This window comes from Berghia stephanieae, chromosome 1 (assembly GCF_034508935.2).
Source record: "Berghia stephanieae isolate SIO BIC M18660-M18661 chromosome 1, UCSD_Bste_1.3, whole genome shotgun sequence".
Taxonomy (NCBI): domain Eukaryota; kingdom Metazoa; phylum Mollusca; class Gastropoda; order Nudibranchia; family Aeolidiidae; genus Berghia; species Berghia stephanieae.
Window position 1 is genome coordinate 145,210,936 of NC_088360.1, and position 21,752 is coordinate 145,232,687.

Below are 21,752 nucleotides of genomic sequence, written 5' to 3' on the forward strand. Positions count from 1 at the left end.
CGGATCGGAAGGTCCTGGGTTCGAGCATCGCTCGGCGCATAGTTGAGTCCTTGGAAAAGACTTTTTATTCACGTTCTCTCCTCGTACAGGTGTAAAATGAGTGCCTGGGGCTGTTAACAGACGTTGTCTCAGTCGGAAGAAAAAAATGTAATATCGCCTAACAGGCGTCATATTTCGTTCTATATGTTACGTGTTGTTGTTGGTCAGGGACACCTTGTAAAGCGCTTTGAGCATGTTTAGTTGATATTACGCTATTAAAGTGCTCTATTTTTTTCTTTTTAATTAAGACAGGCAATTTCAAATGGTTTTATTCTGTTGTTGAGGAAGAAATCTAATTTATAGTGTTGTTTCCTATCATTGCATTTTATAAAGAAAAATAGTTTATTAAAATTTGCCAATTCGTGTATTTTGGGACAATACTAGAACACAAATTGTCGTGAATGGTGAAACTCTTCAAGAGGTAGCATCTTTCAAATACCTTGCAGTGCTGCTCACTGATGACGGAACAAGCACGTCGGAAATAAAAGCTAGACTGGGCATGGCTACTGCAGCAATGGCAAGATTAAATAGCATCTGGAAAAGCAACATAAACTTCAAGACAAAGCTTAAACTATTTAGTTCTCTGGTACTGTCTGTACTCCTCTATGGTTGCGAGGCGTGGACCATGAATTCTGACACGGAAAGGAGAGTTCGCGCATTCCAACTCAAAGGCTACCGAAAACTACTAAAAATATCATATTTGGAACATAGGACCAATGTAAGTGTTCTGGACGAAGTAAAAGAACTGGCAGGAAGGCAAGAACCACTACTTGCAATGGTAAACAGAAGGAAATTGTCTTGGTTTGGTCACCTCGTAAGACACGAAAGCTTATGCAAGACAATATTGCAGGGCAGAGTAGAAGGCTGTCGAAAAAGAGGAAGACAGAGGAAAGTGTGGCAAGATCACATTAAAGATTGGACAGGATTAACGTGGGACAATCTAACGAGGAAGGTCCAAGACCATGATGAGTGGCGTCGAATCGTGAAGTCTGCATCCCGAGAGTCTCCCCGACGACCAACCGGTCATGGGATAGAGTGAGTGAGTGAGTATTCTGGGATTTCAAGTCGTAAATATTATAACATCCTCTTTGTTCTTTGCGCCTCCTATTAAAATGGGGTAAAATAAAAATCGATATCTGACCGACTGATGACGTAGCACGCAAACAATTATAGACCGATGATGACGTAGTGCACACAGTTATATTTTACTGATTGATGACACAGTACGATGCTGTGTAGTCCTTCAGATTCACCAGGCCCCTTGAGCCGGAGATTTTCCAGGTTTTCATAGAGGGAAACGGACGATAGTAATTTCTTGCTACTCTTTGGATAGGAAGTTAGTCTATACCAAAATACATACCATCAGATCTAACTGACTATGCTGTTGGCGGATAGCCCGGGGGGGGGGGGGGGTTCGGGAAGGACGGGAAGAAGAAGAAGAAGAAGAAGAAGAAGAAGAAGAAGAAGAAGAAGAAGAAAAAGAAGAAGAAGAAGAAGAAGAAGAAGAAGAAGAAGAAGAAGAAGAAGAAGAAGAAGAAGAACTTTGGACCTTTTGATCCGAAAGCGAGAGTTATACCAGTAGCCAAATTTCCATTGGTCACATTGATTAAATATGCTTAGTCTGGCACTGTCACATCTTTTCCTTTTGGTTATCTCGATGGTCAAGATAACTTGCTAAAGAACTAGCAAGGCTAGTCTCTCTCTCCCTCTCTCTCTTTCTCTCTCTCTCTGTCTCTCTCTCTCTCTCTCTCTCTCACACACACACACACACACATACACACCGGAAACCATCGAAGATCGATAAAAATTACCTACCCTTAAAACTGACCCGTAAAACAAGCGATAGTTTATTACCTCCCTTGTTTTTGTTTTTGTTGCCATCGAACAGGCCTATGTCCCCCCGACCAATACACCAATCAAGCGATCAATAATGTATCCGTGAGATAGATAAAAGCTCTCAATAATTAGACCAGATCGATTCCCAACACGGTTCAATACCTTACACGGATCACGAATCTCTTAAAGCACCCTTCCACCCCCCCCCCCCCCCCCCCCCATTCCCCTACGCCCCTTCCCCTTCTTTTATCCTTTTTTCAAAGTTTGTAGGTGGCAGGACTATTTATTCTCTGTTGTGATTGTTTTTTCAAGGCTTAAATCATTCCCATTCTTTAAATTGTTGACTCCTAATACAAAATACATGAGACTGTTAAAGGATACGGTCTGTCTTAACGTAGTAAATTAGACGTGAATTTTTATTTCTGGGAGGATTTAAAACACCAGCAAGTAAACATGGTGAGTACATTGTAATGTTTAGAATTTAATACAAAAATAAATTTCATAATGCAAATAAAATATAGAGGATAACTGTGACTCATGTGACGAAGTAATACAAGAAAGACGGTCCTTGGCCTTAGTCAGATGAGAGACAAATACGCAGAAAATGTTGAGTGAAAAAAATTTACATTTACATATTGAAATATACTATACTATAATATGAATAAATCCTTTAAATACCTTTGATAATAACAAGTAATAATAATAATAATAGATAAGAAAAAAGAAAACAGTCACCAATCAACACAAACATTACATATCGCATAATGATTTAGATAATATTCATTATAAGTACAGTCTAAAATAATGATTTAAATAATATTCATTATAAGTACAGTCTAAAATAATGATTTGGATAATATTCATTATAAGTACAGTCTAAAATAATGATTTAAATAATATTCATTATAAGTACAGGCTAAAATAATGATTTAGATAATATTCATTCTAAGCACAGTCTAAAACAAATATCGATTTTTATTTTTATACTCTCGAACATTAAGAATTCTGGACCAATCATGAGAGCACAATGTATTTTTGTCTCAAACTGTACATTATTATATTACTGGAAAATTCTACTTGAAATAATAAAAAAAAGAGTAAATTTCCCTTTATTCATCCCAAAGAGGAAATTTGTTTCAAGGGTCTATTCCAAGGGAAGAATGGAATAACCCATGGGTTAGCCGCAGTACAGCGCCGCACCTTGAGCTAGGGCGGGTAATCGAACTCGATACCTTTCGGGTACGAAACAAAGACTGTACCGCTGAGCCACGCTGCCCTCTGATAACGCGAAAATGATAAAGCGCCCATAAATGCAGGTCAAATGAGAATAAAACAGGGTTAACTACTCAATGCAAGTGACACATCATTATTATATTTTACTGAATTCAAACACACTTTGCAAAAATGTGGCCCATCGCCTGAGAACAGTAATATGCTGGTGTGTACCATAATAGAGGAAGTGACTTTATAATCTAAGTAGTAAGAGACGTAGAAGTGATAGTTTTTCGATCCCAGAGATACTTCAAATACACTTAGTTGTCGTCCTTCAGAGCCCTAGGCCCATGAAGCCGGAGTTTATCCCGGTTTCTATAGTGTGAAACCGACAATAGCAATTGCTTGCTACCTTTGGATAGGACGATAAAATAGTTGCAACTGCATGTCATCTTAACAACAGGGAATCACAACGAAAACTGATGATCAAGATTGATGACACAACACTACCAACTGAGCAAAATCCAAAATACCTCGGAGTGACACTGGATAGACGGCTGACCTATAGAACCCATCTTGAAGGTACAGCAAGAAAGATAGGGAAACGAAATTGTCTACTCAGAAAACTGGCAGGAACAACATGGGGAGCATCGCAAATTCTTTTCAGACCGTCAACCCTGGCCCTTTGCTACAGTGTGGCAGAATATTGTACTCCTGTTTGGACGAGAAGTGCCCATACAAACCTTGTTGATGTGGAACTAAGAGACTCGATGCGAATAGTAACTGGATGCCTGAAATCAACCCCATCACAATGGCTGCCAGTCATGAGCGCTATAGCACCACCCCACTTGAGGAGAGAGGATGCAACACAGAAGTGGATATCCAGAGCTGAAGAAGATAGTGGAACTCCTCTGCAAACCATATACAAAACTGCGCCCCCAACATCAAGACTAAAATCTCGTTCACCTTTCTACCTATCAAAGAAAGAAAACTACAACAAACAAGAAGCCTGGTGCGAGGAATGGAAAAGAATAAGCCAACAGGAGGGGAACTAACTGAAGATCCCTGTAAAAGTCTCCCAGGTCTACAGGATCAACCAAGAAAATACTGGGTAGCTGCAAATAGACTACGGTCAAAACATACAAGAACAGCTGTCAACATGCACAAATGGGGGCTCCAAGAATCACCAACATGCCCAAAATGCAACCAAGCACCACAAGATGCAAACCACCTCGTACTAGATTGCCCAGAGACAAAACTGGAAGGTGGATTTGAAACCATCAACAAATGTGATGATGACTTCCGAACCTAGATTGATACCTTGAACATAGAAGTGTAGCCGAACGATACTACTACTACTACTACTACTACTATGATAGGACGATAATCTAGAGCAAAGTACTTTCCGCCATATCTATCAGACCCAGTTAACCAATCACCGCTTGATGGACAGGGGTGGGGGGGGGGTCAGAAAAAAAATCTCGACAGCAATCCGGGGATCGATCTCGGTCCCTTTGCGTGTGAAGCGACTGCTCTACCAACTGAGCTAACGGGACGCCCATCGAATACACCCTTAACCCAAGTCTAATATTTTGGGCTCTAAATTCAATCTTTCAACATCTAAATCGTACGACATGATACCGATTTGATACGATGAGTTACATATTATGTGGATTCTGACTGGGAACTTTATCATTCCTTTGGTAAGAAAGTTTTGTTGGTGCAATAAACGTTTGAATAGAGATATTGATCCGTCTTCTTGGTAAGGGGTGAGGGGGGGGGGGTTGAATTTCGTTTTATTTCGGTTTTCAATTCTAAAAATTCTTATATCAGTACACACACATCCATACTTACATACATACATACACACATATATTAGTGTGTGTGTGTGTGTGTGTGTGTGTTTGTGTGTGTGTGTGAGAGTGTATAATACGCATTTCTACGGACATATCGCGTTTAAAGCTTATAATGCTTCTTCTGTTCTTCCAATATGTCCTATAGAATCACATTTTCGTTGCATACGGTACAAGTCTCCTGGTAGGAGTCATTTTTGTAAAAGCACAATCTCATAATATCCGTCACTATCGGCCTATAGCCGGATACTCAGTCATGCTGAAGGCGAGTGGGGTAACGCGTATGTAAAGTGTTTTACCCAAGACAGCAATACCATGGCCAGAGTTTTGCAACTATTGTCACGCATACGGTTGCTGATCATGGTGAATTCTGATTGAAATAGGATTCAAAAATCTGACGTCACATCCGCCCAGCAACGAGCAGCTTGGTTCTAAACAAAGAAAATCGGAACTTTTATTCTTCATGCTGGCTAGAACTTTTTCACATGTCATGTGATCAGAATGTATAAAAGTCAAAACATGAACAGATTTATGTTTTTCTCCTCTGGATACACTTTTATGTTCGTCGGAGAAGTATGTCATTAGGAGGTCCGCCATTGTTCCGATAAATTAGAACCAGTTACTAATTTACTATGAGTCATTACAAGGGAAGTGACGTTACGACTGTTGAAGCCAATTAGGGGTTAATCATGTTTTTAACGAGTGTCTGAAGTGGGGTTCGAATCCGGGAACCTCCGGGTCACCTTAACCAATTGGCCACCTCGCCCCTCATAAAGAGTAAAAGTTACACGTATTATATTTGTGTGTTGGTGCGATTCATTTGGCGGACAGAAAATGTGAGCATTTTACCTAAATGCATAGTATCAACACATTACTGCTGTTCACGGCGAACTATTTGACTATTTATTTATTTATTCACTTGTGTATTCATCCACTTAAGGATCCCGATAGTTCAGTTGGTAGAGTAGTCGCTCCTCAAGCAAAATGAACCAAGATCGATCCCGGATTGAAGTCGAGTTTTTTTTTCACCCAGCAGGGGTTGCGTAGCTGGGTCTATTAGATCTGGCGGAGAGTACTTTGCAATAGACTATCTAAAGGGTATCAAGCAATTGCTATTATTAACGCTATAGATAGTATGCACTTTGCTAAGAAGTTCATAACATTGCCATCCGGAAGTATAACGGACCGACACACAAAACTGTGTCTATCCATGAACGTTTATAGTCGGGTTAACACAGTTCAGTGAGCATTATTCATAAACGCGGATGGCAAAAATCAATAACAAAGACTTGAGTGACGTCATCTTCGAACTATCTATAGGGAGGCAGGATTGGATTATTTTGATCAGTACTGATCCGCAACCCATTCCAGCTCGTGTCAGGGTCCAAGTAGGGGCATTCTTCCCCGCCCGCCTCCTGGGCAACGGTTGGAGTATTCCGAAAGGAACTTTCTAACAGGCTGATGACACGAGTTTCTATGTGTCTGAGGTGACGGATGAAGGGAGGAATCAACCGCCGTGGCCAGATTGCCCTAGTTCACGCAATAAGCTGTGATAGCCCCATGACGCTGGTGGGGTGAAGGGAAACTGCCACTCTACAAAGATACCCTCCTGGACTCCCAGCCTAGACACCATTAATGGGTGGACAGAGCTCATAGCCTTGGAAAGCAGTCTGTCTAGGAGAAGGAAAAATCCAACTTCAAACCACCACTGCCTTGTGGATCTGGGAAGATGAAAGGCTATGGAAACACATCCAGAGAATAAAGAACAGCTGAAGTCGGAGTCACAGAGCCGAAAGGCGCAAATAGTCTGGAGAGGGAAACCAACCCAAAAATTAATGTGACACGCATCCTCCTCACAATGATGGACAACAAAACTGCCGGACGATATGGCGCGAAGTCTGGGGATTCCCGCCGGACGGACCTAGCGTCGAGCCCTGATAAACAGGGTTCACCCAAGCGATCTGGTGGTACCTTGCCCTCCTGCTGTGGAACCAGGGTAGGAGATGCAAGGTTACGGACTACTGGAACTATCAAATTGCTACAATGGAATGCAGAAGGGATACAACATAAAAAGACTGCCCTCTCCAAGTTTCTTCAGGATGAGAAGATAGATATTGCCTGCATTCAGGAGACACACCTCACAGAAAACATTAGGTGTTCAATAAGGGGATATCAACATTTTAGGAAAGACAGAAAAGAACGGAACAAAGGTGGAGTAATCATCTTCGTCAGAAATGACATGGCGACAAATGAAATAACGACAGATGAATCTGTTGAAAAATTTGGCTGTAAAAATTACCAAAAACAAATTGCAATACACAATATATAACTGTTACAGCCCACCATCAGAGAATCTGCCAATTGAAAACATAAGAAGTGAAGAAGAACAGTTCATTGTTGCGGGAGACTTCAATAGCCACTCCCCAAGCTGGGGATACAATGACTTAGACAGAAAAGGTGAAACCCTTGAAAATTGGCTTACAGACAGTAAGCTTCAAATTGTCAGAAATGAAGATGACCCAGATACATACTTCTCAAGAGCATGGAAGACAACATCAACTCCAGACCTAACTCTCATATCTGAAGATCTCACCGGAAAAGTCAGTAAACAGATAAAGGAACAACTGGAAGGAAGTGATCATCGTCCCATTCTGGTTGAAATAACTGAAGAATATGCAAAAGACAGAAAGGCACCACCTCCGAGATGGAATTATAAAAAAGCAGACTGGACTCTGTTTTCAAAGTTGACTGATAGTTATACAAAAGAGATAAACTGTAAAACAAGGAATGTGGAAAAATCAGCCAAAGCTTTCACAAAATCAATCATGAAAGCTGCAAAAGAATCAATCCCCAGAGGATCAAGAAAGGACTACTGTCCAGGATGGACTGAAAAATTAGGAAGCCTCAACAGCCAAGTCACTGAACACAGAAAAAAAGCAGAGAGAGAGCCAAATGATGAGAATATGGAAATTTACAAAGAGGCTGAAAAAACTCTCAGGAAAGAAACAATAAAAGCAAAACAGGAAGCATGGCATGAAAAAACCAGACAACTTGACTACGACAGAGACGGAAGAAAGTTATGGAACCTAACCAAAGCTCTAAGTGGACAAGAAAACAGATATGCTGCACCATCAGTAGAAGATGATCAGGGGAGGATTCTCAACAAAAAACAAACAGCAAACTGTTTTATGAAGCAGTACTCAAGTGTTGGGAGTATACAGATTAGAAAAGAACGAAAACGAGAAGTCCACAAAGAATTGAGAAAACACAAGGATACACCCAAAGAATCCACAGATGATGTCATGTTCAGTTCGATTAAAAAAGAAGAAGTAGAAATTGCCTTGGAATATCTAAAAACGAACAAATCACCAGGTCCAGATGATGTTACTAATGACATGTTGAAACACCTAGGAACCGTCACAAAGAGGAAAATGAAACAACTGTTCAATGCAAGTTGGAAACAGGGTAAACTTCCGCTCAAATGGAAACAGGCAACCATGATACCAATAAAGAAGGATGGCAAGCCAAAAAATAAACCCGAAAGCTACCGACCAATAAGTTTGACAAGCTGTTTGGGTAAACTGATGGAGAGAATTGTTAATCGCCGTCTCCAATGGTATTTAGAAAGCAATAAGTTGATATCAGATGAACAGGCTGGTTTCAGACAATATCGCTGCACAGAGGACCAGATAACATACATCTCGCAGCTGATCGAAAATGGTTACCAAGAAAAAAAACACACAGTCACAGTTTGGGTGGATATGGAAAAGGCATTTGACAAAGTCTGGACAAAAGGACTACTTCTCAAACTTAAGAAAGCCAACGTTTCACACAACATGTTTGCATGGATTAAAGATTACCTCACAAATCGAAAAGCAAGAGTCCAATCTCAAAACTCTAAAAGCAAGCTAACGAACATGACAAATGGAGTACCACAAGGCGGGGTTCTCTCACCAACCCTCTTTGTCGTTTTTATCAATGACATCTGCGAAACCAAATGCAGAGGAGTAAAAGCAGCCATGTATGCAGATGACCTTGCACTGATGTGCACTGAAAGAAATATTGGTACTGCAAAGGCCAGGATACAGATGACTCTTGATGCTTTGAGCAAATGGACAAACGACTGGGGTATGAGAGTAAATGCTGATAAAACCACATACACAACATTCAGCTTATCAACCAAAAAGCAATCTATGCGATTAACTTTGGATGGAAAGATTCTGAGAGAAGACCTTATGCCTAAGTATCTAGGAGTGAAATTTGACCCTCGACTCACTTGGAAACATCAAATAGATGAAAGTCAACAGAAAGGGTACAAGAGAATGCAGCTTCTCCGAAAACTTGCTGGAACGCAATGGGGAGCAAACTCAAACGTCCTGAAGAAGACATATCTTGGATATGTAAGACCTGCAATAGACTATGCTATATCGGCATGGGGAACGTGCTCACAGGCTCAATTTCAAAAGGTTGAAAAAGTCCAAAACCAATGCCTACGCGTGATCACTGGAGCAATGAAAACAACACCAATTCACAAGATGGAAACCCACACAGGAATAAAACCTCTCAAAGAACAACGAAATTTAAAAATAATGACACAATTCTCAAAGATAAAATTCATGGAATCCCAACCACTGCATCCAAGTACAATGGAAAAGAAAGAGAATCAACTCAAAAGGGAAAACTTCATCGCTTTGGGACAAAAACTAGAGAGCAAATATAAAGTGACACCAAAGGAAGATATTGCCCAAATCAATGTCCCAAATCTCAAACCACCACCGTGGAAAAAGAAACAAAAATCCATACCCATCAACAAGAAAAACATTCGAAACAATAATGACAATGCTCAAACCCTAAAGATGATCGATAAAAAATACCCAATGACCAACTGGATAAGAGTTTATACAGATGGCTCAGTTTCCGGCCCCCTCATGAATGGAGGTGCTGGTGCACTCATACACTGGACAGATAAAACAGAAACAAAAATATCTGTATCAGTTGGTTCAATGTGCACAAGTACTAAAACTGAAGAAAAAGCCATCCTCAATGCAACAAAAGAACTATCCAGAGATCACAGAATATACGGGGAAAATGTGGTTTACTTGACAGACTCTGATGATGCTCTCCGGTCTATTGAAAATTACCAGGACTATGAAGCCGCACACACTGTGGAGGCCCTTGAGGGCTTATCTGATAAAACAGGAAAAATTGTGCTGCAGTGGATTCCAAGTCATGTAGGTATATATGGAAATGAAATTGCCGATCAACTGGCCAAAGAAGGAGCCCAAAAGGAACAACCGAAGTCGTCAATCACTTACCATCAGCAAAAGAAAATATTAAAGCTAAAAATAGACAAAGAAAGGAATGACACACACCTGGAACACAACAAACAGGATCCAATCCATGCCATTCAGCGAAGTAGCCAAGTCACTCTATTCCGCCTCCGAACAGGACACAATAGACTAAGAGGACATATGTTTACAAAGCTAGGTATTGGAACAACCCCTTATTGCCCATGTGGAACCGACCATGAAACCACTTTACATGTGCTTATGGATTGCCCATTATACAACGTGCAACGTTCGAACCACTAGGTCACCCCAACAACACTCAACACAAAGCTCTATGGTGAGGCTGAGGACCTAAAGCGGACCACAGACTTCATAGCAGTTATCGGACTGCAGCCATAGATGTCCATCAGAGGAACGAAGAAGAAGAAGAAGAAGAACTATCTATAGAAACCGGGATAAACCCGCTCCATGGAGCTATTGGCTCTAACGGACTAATTTATCCAACTACTTATTTATTTACATATTCATTTATTTATCTATTTATCATGTTTTACAGGGTGAACCAATTTCTGAAGCGGAGATGGAAGGTAAGATTGCAATGCTCAACTCACTCAATCATATAAATGTTTGCTACTTTTCAAAATTGGAAAAAAAATGTATTAAAAATGAGCATGTACATAGATAGTTTTATTCAACTACCATTAACATGTAAAAACTAAAAACATTAGCTTTGATACTACGCCTATAATTTGTCTCAGAAAAAATGTAATAAATAGGCATTGGGTAAAAGTAGCCCGGGTAAAATACGGATAAAGTCGGTTGTAGGGTTGAGTGAGTTAAAAGGTTTTTGAGGCTTTGGGGTCCTATGGTTCGACACCTGGCTTCTGAGCTGTATGTTCCTATTTCGAATACCACTATGTTTGAGGCAAATTTGAGTCCTTGGAAAAGACTATTTACTCACATACCCTCACTTCAGACAGTTGTAAAATGAGTACCTAGCACTAACAACGTTGTGTTTGTCGAAGAAATATTATAATCGCGCATTATACGTGCCATACCTTTGATAGTGAATCAATAACAAACCCACAAAAACCACAAAACACATGTAGGTTATAGACCTTCAAAATAGGTTGAATTTGCTTGTATGTTGTCATGGCAACCAGACTGAACGACATTGAGTGGATAAAAATGGTAAACAAAATATAACACATTTGTGTTTTCACATGTCCACGTGTAAAGAATATTGGCTGTGATGATTTTTCTGCTAAAGATGCTATTAAACAGCAAGAGAGTTAATGGACACACCCTGTTTAATTCATCACAAGACAAGAGTTGTGACTAGCTCTTTCAATAATTTTTTAAAAAATTCCCTTTATCAATGCTAAGGTAATTTTATTCCTACCTGGCATTACAAAAAAAAAAATCAAAATCCTCTCTATGATTGATCTGTAAAATAAAGTGCAGAGTGTTTTATCAAAATTTAGTTGAGCAAGTTTTTTTTTTAAATATATTATTTGGTTTATTTTAAGCTTAATGTTATTGATGTGTTTGCCTTCGGTATCAACTGTGACACCCAACATATTTTCTCAATCGTTTTGTTTTTTTATGACCAGATTATGCTTTTATTTTTATAAAATCTATTATTATTATTATTATTATTATTATTATTATTATTATTATTATTATTATTATTATTGTTGTTGTTGTTGTTGTTATTATTATTATTATTATTATTATTATTATTATTACTATTATTATTATTATTATTATTATTATTATTATTATTATTATTATCATTATTATTATTATTATTATTATTATTATTATTATTATTATTATTATTATTATTATTATTATTATTATTATTAATATTATCTTGTTTTGTTGACGTTTAATTCAAGATAATTATCATCACACCAAGAGACAAATTTATTGATTTCTTTTTTGAATTGACCCTCATGGTATTTAATAATACGCCGTGTATAGTGGTGTCGTCTGCACATTTTAATAAAGGAACACTGATACTTGAGCTTTGACAATCTTTTGTGTACAGAATGAACAACACGGGCGAGATTACACAAACATGGGGAGCACCAGTGTTTATGGTTAACTCGTGGAAATTTTATCCTCCTGCGCTTACATATTGCTTTCTATTGGTCAAAAATTCAATTAGCCAGGATATTACAATTATTTTTGAGACAAAAATGGACAAATTTTTCAACGAGTGGGTATGGTTGTTTAGTGTCAAAGGCTGACAGAAAATCAACAGAAATAATCTTGCAAAACTTCTGAGAGTATATAAATGTTTGTGGATATTATTGGTAAATACAATAGCATCTTCAAACTGCTGTTTTTAAATGTAAATTGATACTTATTTGGAGATGGACTAACGTCCTTGTTAGTTTGTAACTTTGTTTGCGAAAAATATCATAATGACTGGTGTAAGTGCAAAAGGTCAATGATCATTGTTGGAATTTAGTTTGTCTCTTTTAGAAACAGGAATTATCTCAGAGGTTTTCCAAATACTAGGGATGCATTTACATGAGGAAGTCATAATATGGCACAAATCCGGTGTTTTGATTGGTCAACAATCTACTGATTAATTAATTGCTTTTTATCCCAGAGATCAGGAAAGAATTCAACAAATTTGATAAGGACGGAAGCGGCAACATCTCTTCTGTAGAACTTGGCACTGTGATGAGATCCATGGGTCAAAACCCGACAGAGGCAGAACTACGAAATATGATACAAGCGATTGACTCCGATGGTAAACAAATAAATTATATAATATATTATCCATATTCAACGCATCGCTTCCAAACAGTATTATTATATCCGGGTGATTTTGGTGTTAATAATGCTGTGAATGTATAAACCTGGTAACCAACGTTTAACTCACTCAATCCTAGAGATGTTTGCTACGTGTCAAAATTGGAAAAAAAATGAATGCATTAAAAATGAGCATGTACATGGATAGTTTTATTCAACTATAATTAACATGTAAAAATTAAAAACAATAGCTTTGATCCTACGCCTATAATTTGTCTCAGAAAAATGTAATAAATAGACATGGGGTAAAAGTTACCCCGAGTAAACTACGGATATAGTCGGTGTTAGGGTTGAGTCACTTAACTTAAATTGCGAAAATTAAACATACATTACAACGAAAACAAGGTTTGGAATCGCAACTACGTTCTGATAAAAACAACAACCTTCTTTATACTAAATATTCAAACAACAGTCTAAAAAGCAATGGATATACATGAATAGAACAGCTTCCAAAAGAACAATATACCAGACCCGTTTCTTTTCAAAGCTATAGTAATATTCATTCTCGTTCATTAGATTTACAATTCACAGGTTCTAACAGCCACCAAGAGTCTAGATATTTTTATCGAAGAAAATATGAATTGTGATAGAGGTGTTCATTAATTAAACCAACTCATTTTTCAAGAAAATGCGGCTTATTATGTATAAACGCACGGGGCTACAGTATATATATTACCCAGATCTTACAATAGATATATATATATATATATATATATATATGTATGTATATATATATATATATATATATATATATATATATATATATATGTGTGTGTGTGTGTGTGTGTGTATTGTAAGATCTGGGTTAGTTTCTTTTCATTTAATGAGAACAAATTATATGGTTTCTGAAAATGTATCACACGTATATCATTTCATATCATCTTGCCGCCATGTCATCTTGTGGTATGTTACTCAGGCCGATAGGTCCAGGGTTCAAGTCCCACTTGAGTGCGCATAGTTGGGTCCTTGGAATATACTCTTTACTCACATTATCTCGCGTGCAAATGGCCACAAAACCTGACAATGGCAGTAAATGTTTGAATGGGGCTGTTTTAAACTAATTCAGTGTTTAAAGGAAATTAATCGAGTGATTTACACAAGTTAAATAAAAATAAAATAAATACAGAAAATGAAATTCCCCTTATTCATCCCATAGGGGAAATTTGTCTTTAGGGTCTATTCCAAGGGAAGACTGGAATAATTCCGGCGTCAGCCGCAGCGCAGCGCCGCAAATTGAGCTACGGCAAGGTGACTTGCTCAAGGCCACACAGCGCAGCGGCGGGTGATCGAACTCGGTACCTCTCGGGTACGAAGCAAAGACAGTATCGGTGAGGCACGCTGCCCCTTATGTAAGCTATCACCACTGGTATAACTACTTTTATCATAGCAACCTCTACAATAAGAAACATGCAAAGCCCTTCCCGGTTATTTTTAAATAGAGCATAAAGAGGTAACTAAGATAAACACAAGCAACTTAGACACAGTAATCCGAATGAAACGAATAATAATAATAATAATAATAATAATAATAATAATAATAATAATAATAATAATAATAATAATAATAATAATAATAATAATAATAATAATAATAAAACTTGAGCTTTTATATAGCGCAAATTCCACTAAACGTGCTCAAAGCGCTTTACAAGGGGTCCCTGGCCAACAGCAACACATAACATGTAGGACGAGACATGACGCCTGTCAGGCGATATTACAAATTTTTGGGACAGAGACAACGCTGTTAACGGCCAGGTACTCATTTTACACCTGAGTACGGTGAGAGAATGTGAGTAAAGAGCCTTCTCCAAGGACTCAACTATGCGTCCGAAAGCGGTCCGGTCCGAAAGCGAGTGTCATACCACTAGAGCACATAGCCGCACAATAATAATAATAATAATAATAATAATAATAATAATAATAATAATAATAATAATAATAATAATAATAATAATAATAATAATAATAATAATAATAATAATGATAATATATACTTTATTCATAAAAAAATGGAATTTCGTTTACAGACGTGGCATGCATGAAAATGTATAAACACAAAGTTGAGAATCTATGGCGGAAATGTATACATATATATGTGCAAATGCACAAAAATGTAAAAAAATATACAACCAAGAAACACTAGGAACACTTTATATATTAATTTGATAAATTGAGATAGGCCATACCTCTGGCCTTTAGTCCGAACTGCACATGGCAATTTTGACATTTTACTTTACACACGGAGAGAGTGTTTTACTATTTTATTGTACTCTGAAGCCCCGACCTACAGAAATGCTTCAACCTACTAATTATTGGTGTTTTGTTGACAGGGAGTGGAAAAATAGAATTTGGAGAATTTGCTCCCATGATGCACAAAAGAATGTCGGAGATCAATCCCCAAGAGGAGCTGGAAACGGCCTTCAAGGTGTTTGACAAAGATGGCAATGGGTTTATCGACGCGGCGGAACTACGTCATGCCATGCTGAATCTAGGAGAGAAGCTGACGGAAGAGGAAGTGGATGACATGATAAAGGAAGCGGATGTAGATTCTGACGGAAGAGTCAATTATCAAGGTACGTCATTTTGTGGTTAACTCTCTCCTTTCCAGCTATTTTTAGAATTTTCCCCCGAAAATTCACATCCACCCGACACAAAAATAGACTTTTCCTAATCAAACAAAAAAGTAACAAGTGTATTCTATACAGAATGTTGTTCAGCAAAATGATGTCTACAACACAGTGTTTAGTATTTATAGCTGTAACCAAACATTTTTAAACATTTTGTGATGTACAATAGAACTCAGAATGAGAAAATTGTCGGTTGTGTCGTAACGAATATGACGGCTTTCCTATGGTTGGTAAAGATAGGGTTAAGTGGTATCATAATATTCGGATTGTGATCTTTATGTCCCAGGTTTGATGTCCGCTGTAGGCGTCGGAAAGTTGAGTCCTTGGAAACGGGTTTTTGTTCACATTATCACAGCCTGGTGTGAAATGGGAACCAGGCCGGAAGCAGTATTATTTCTCTTTATTTTTGTCTGAAGAATAAATAAACGAGGTTCTTTGTTATATAATATTCCCTCGTTTCAGTTATAAATTAATCGATATTTTTAGAAAATATTTCGAAAAGAATTGTTAATACACATAATATATAGATACACGACCAACATTGCACTTATGAGTTCGTTTAAAATGCGATAGTCGACTAACGATTTACACGTTTTCAAGTCTCGGAAGTTTATTTTTAGGCAATTGCCAATATAACTCATACAAGTGCGGCTATGTGGTCTTGTGGTATGACACTCGCTTTCGGATCGGAAGGTCCTGGGTTCGAGCCGCGCGCTCGACGCATAGTTGAGTCCTTGGAAAAGGCTCTTTACTCACATTCTCTCACCGTACTCAGGTGTAAAATGAGTACCTGGCCCTTAACAGGGTTGTCTTTGTCCGAAAAATTGTAATATCGCCTAACAGGCGTCATGTCCCGTCCTACATGTTAAATGTTGCTGTTGACCATGGACCCCTTGTAAAGCGCTTTGAGCACATTTAGTGGATATTGCGCTATATAAAGCTCAATTAAAAAATTAAAAAAAAAAGTATATAATATTTTCATCAACAAATCAAGTAAGTAAAATCAATAACAAAGCAAGGCAAACAATGATAGTAATAATGATAATAATAATAATAATAATAATAATAATAATAATAATAATAATAATAATAATAATAATAATAATAATAATAATAGCTTCCACCAAAATGTGTGGTTGATAAGGCGATATCGATAAAGAGTAGATATCGGTATCGTTGCTTTTATCGTCGTCGATGTCCTGTCAGAAGCAAAAGTTGTGGGTGAGTCTTTTTTACGAAACCCACCGAAACCCGACGAAACCCGACATAGTTATGGGAAGTAGGTAGCAGTGGGGAGTGAACCTGGGACTCAGGGAAGTGTACACCATTGGGGAGTGAACCTGGGGCTGGGTTTCGGCGGGTTTTGTCGGGCTCGGTGGGTTTCGGCTGGTTTCGGTGGGTTTCGTAAATAAGACACACCGAAAAGTTGTCACATTGTTTCATTGACGCCGTTGTACATTTGGTTACAAAAACTGCATCTGGGTAACTGGTGAGATTCAGTCAAACTGAAAGTGTAGGCATGACAATTTTTTCATGATGATCTATCTTGAAAGTGATCCTATATAAAGTACACTATAGCCCATTCGTAATATGACAAAAAATTGTTTTGTACATGTAGTAGCAGGAAACAACCAAAACAACCTGGCAATTAATTGGATTCAATAGTCTGATGTCACGTCGCCCAGCAACGGCGGCCATCGTGGTTCTAAACAAAGAAAATCGGTACTATTTATTCTTCAAGCTGGCAAGAACTTTTCATATGTCTTGTGATCAGAATGTGTAAAAGTCAAAACATGATCAGATTTATAATGTATTTTTTCCCCCTCCGGATACCCTTTTATGCTCGACGGAGAAATATTTCATAAGGGCGTCCGCCATTGTTCCAATAGTTTAGAGCCAGTTACTAAGTTACCATGCGTCATTACGAGGGAAGTGACGTTACGACTGTTGAAGCGTGTTGAGATTTGTTAAAAAATAATTCAGTGTTAAAGAGAAACTAATCGAGTGAGTTACACAAGTTTTAAGTCATCCGTCACCACTGAGATAACTTCTTTTATCATAGCAATCTCTACAATAACAAAAATTGCGAAACCCTCAAAATGTTTTTATTTCAAAATACAGAATAACGAGATAACTAAAATAAACACCGTCGACTAGACCCAGAAATCCGAACGAAACAGATATATTGCTCTGAGCACGACAATTTGATTCAATAGTCTGATGTCACGTCGCCCAGCAACGGCGGCCATCGTGGTTCTAAACAAAGATTAGAGCCAGTTACTAAACTATCGGAACAATGGCGGACACCCTTAGGAAATATTTCTCCGACGAGCATAAAAGCTTACCCAGAGGATATATTATTATAAATAATACATTATAAATCTGATCATCTTGTGACTTTCACACATTCTGATCACAAGTTCTGGCCAGCATGAGAAATAAAAAGTACTGACGTGACATAACCAATCAACTGTTTCATTAAAAGTGTTCTCAATTTCTGTTACAATGGATAATTAAAGGTCATACGACTAAAAAAACATTCAAATAATCAAATATCATATCATATCATATCATATCTTATCATATCATATCATATCATATCATATCATATCATATAATATCATATCATATCATATCATATCATATCATATCATATCCTATCATATCATATCATATCATATTATATCATATCATATCATATCATATCATATCATATCATATCATATCATATCATATCTTATCATATCATATCATATCATATCATATCATATCATATCATATCATATCATATCATATCACATCACATCATATCATATCATATCATATCATATCATATCATATCATATCTTATATCATATCATATCATATCATATCATATCATATCATATCATATCATATCATATCACATCATATCATATCATATCATATCATATCATATCATATCATATCATATCATATCATATCATATCATATCATATCATATCATATCATATCATATCATATCATATCATATCATATCACATCACATCACATCACATCACATCACATCACATCATATCATATCATATCATATCATATCATATCATATCTTATCATATCATATCATATCATATCATAATCATATCATATCATATCACATAATACATATCATATCACATCATATCATATCATATCATATCATATCACATATCATATCATATCATATCATATCATATCATATCACATCATATCATATCATATCATATATCATATCATACCATATCATATCATATCATATCAATCATCATATCATATCATATCATATCATATCATATCAATCATATCATTATCATATCATATCATATCATATCATATCATATCATCTATCATATCATATCATATCATATTTATATCATATCATATCATATCATATCATATCATATCATATCATATCATATCATATCATATCATATCACATCACATCACATCACATCATATCATATCATATCATATCATATCATATCATATCACATCACATCATATCATATCATATCATCCTTTGAAAATTGTTTTATAGTGAAATATGCAGATGATACTGCTATTCTTGGCTTATTAAAAGATAAAGTTACCGAAAAGAATTATTTCAAACAAATAAATATATTCACCGATTGGTGTAAACAAAATCAGCTTGAATTAAATGTTGAAAAAACGAAAGAACAGGTGTTTGTGTAAAAAATAAAAACGACTTAAAGTGTGTGGCGATCGGTAAAGATGATGTTGAGATAGTTGACTATTTTAAATATTTAGGAATAACCATTGATAGTTCCCTCAATTTCTCTCAACATATTAATATAATATCTAAGAAAGTTGCCCAAAGATTATACATCCTAAGGAAATTGAGAACATTTCAAGTAAGGAAGAAAACTATGTTAAGAGTTTATGACTCATTGATTAAAAGTGTAATTGCGTTTGGCTGCACCATATGGTTTGGAGGATGCCGACTTAAAGATAAATCAAAAATTTCAAAATCTATCAAAGAGGCATCAAAAATAATAAACCATCCTCTTGATGGAGTAGAAAGAATTCATGGAAAAGCAATAGAAAGGAAAGCATTCTCAATTACCAACAATAAAAAACATATTTTATACCATGAATTTAGTCTTTTACCATCTGGGAGAAGGTTTTGTCAGATTAAATGTAGAACTAACAAGTATAAATCAACGTTCGTTCCATCAGCAATAAAAATTTTGAATATTTCATATGGTACAGAAAAACCAAGGATTGATTCGTTGACTGATTAACTGATTAATTTATTTAATGTAAGATTAACTGACCAATTGATAATGATGATAATTTTTGGTGTCGAATTGCCACAATCGTAACAAATTGAAAACGAAATGAATATGTTTATGTTGTGTATATCGCACGTGTGAAAGAAAGAAAGAAAGAAAGAAAGAGAGAGAGAGAGAGAGAGAGAGAGAGAGAGAGAGAGAGAGAGAGAGAGAGAAAATAAGTAGGAGTGAAATATCTGTTCAATCTTAGTTATCGTTTAACATTATAACAAGCGTAACTAAATGACAAATTGCCATATTTATGGACAATAAAGATCTATTATTATTATTATTATTATTATTATTATTATTATTATTATTATTATATCATATCATATCATATCATATCACATCACATCACATCACATCATATCATATCATATCATATCATATCATATCACATCACATCACATCATATCATATCATATCATATCATATCATATCATATCATATCTTATCATATCATATCATATCATATCATATCATATCACATCACATCATATCATATCATATCATATCACATCATATCATAACATATCATATCATATCATATCATATCATATCATATCATATCACATCATATCATATCATATCATATCATATCATATCATATCATATCATATCATATCATATCATATCATATCATATCATATCATATCATATCATATCATATCACATCATATCATATCATATCATATCATATCATATCATATCATATCATATCATATCATACCATATCATATCATATCATATCATATCATATCATATCATATCACATCGTATCGTATCGTATCGTATCGTATCGTATCGTATCGTATCGTATCGTATCGTATCGTATCGTATCATATCATATCATATCATATCATATCATCATATCATATCATATCATATCATATCATATCATATCATATCATATCATATCATATCATATCATATCATATCATATCATATCATATCATATCATATCATATCATATCATATCATATCATATCATATCATATCATATCATATCATATCACATCACATCACATCACATCACATCACATCACATCACATCACATCACATCACATCACATCACATCACATCACATCACATCACATCACATCATATCATATCATATCATATCATATCATATCATATCATATCATATCATATCATATCATATCATATCATATCATATCATATCATATCATATCATATCATATCATATCATATCTATATATCATATCATATCATATCATATCATATCATATTCATATCATATCATATCATATCATATCATATCATATCATATCATATCATATCATTCATTCATATCATATCATATCATATCATATCATATCATATCATATCATATCATATCATATCATATCATATCATATCATATCATATCATATCATATCATATCATATCATATCATATCATATCATATCATATTCATATCATATCATATCATATCAAAATCATTATCATATCATATCATATCATATCATATCATTATCATATCATATCATATCATATCATATTCAATCATATCATATCATATCAATCATATCATTATCATATCATATCATATCATATCTATATCATATCATATCATATCATATCATATCATATCATATCATATCATATCATTATCATATCATATCATATCATATATCATATCATATCATATCATATCATATCATATCATATCATATCATATCATATCATATATCATATCATATCATATCATATCACATCATATATCATATCAT

The 21,752-nt window shown here is 35.8% G+C and overlaps 1 protein-coding gene across 2 annotated transcripts in view; it reads left to right on the top strand.

The window, feature by feature from the left end:
• Positions 1-2,172: 2,172 nt before the first annotated feature.
• The window catches only part of LOC144963432 (calmodulin-like), a 44,548-nt gene continuing 24,968 nt past the window's right edge, over positions 2,173-21,752 (top strand). The window contains exons 1-4 of one of the 2 annotated variants that reach the window (XM_078897491.1): positions 2,173-2,331; positions 10,785-10,815; positions 12,852-12,995; positions 15,388-15,630. In XM_078897491.1, the coding sequence (XP_078753617.1) occupies positions 2,329-2,331; positions 10,785-10,815; positions 12,852-12,995; positions 15,388-15,630 (421 nt within the window). In that variant the 5' untranslated portion in view covers positions 2,173-2,328. The remainder of the gene's footprint in view (positions 2,332-10,784; positions 10,816-12,851; positions 12,996-15,387; positions 15,631-21,752) is intronic. The other variant, XM_078897492.1, reaches the window with a different exon arrangement.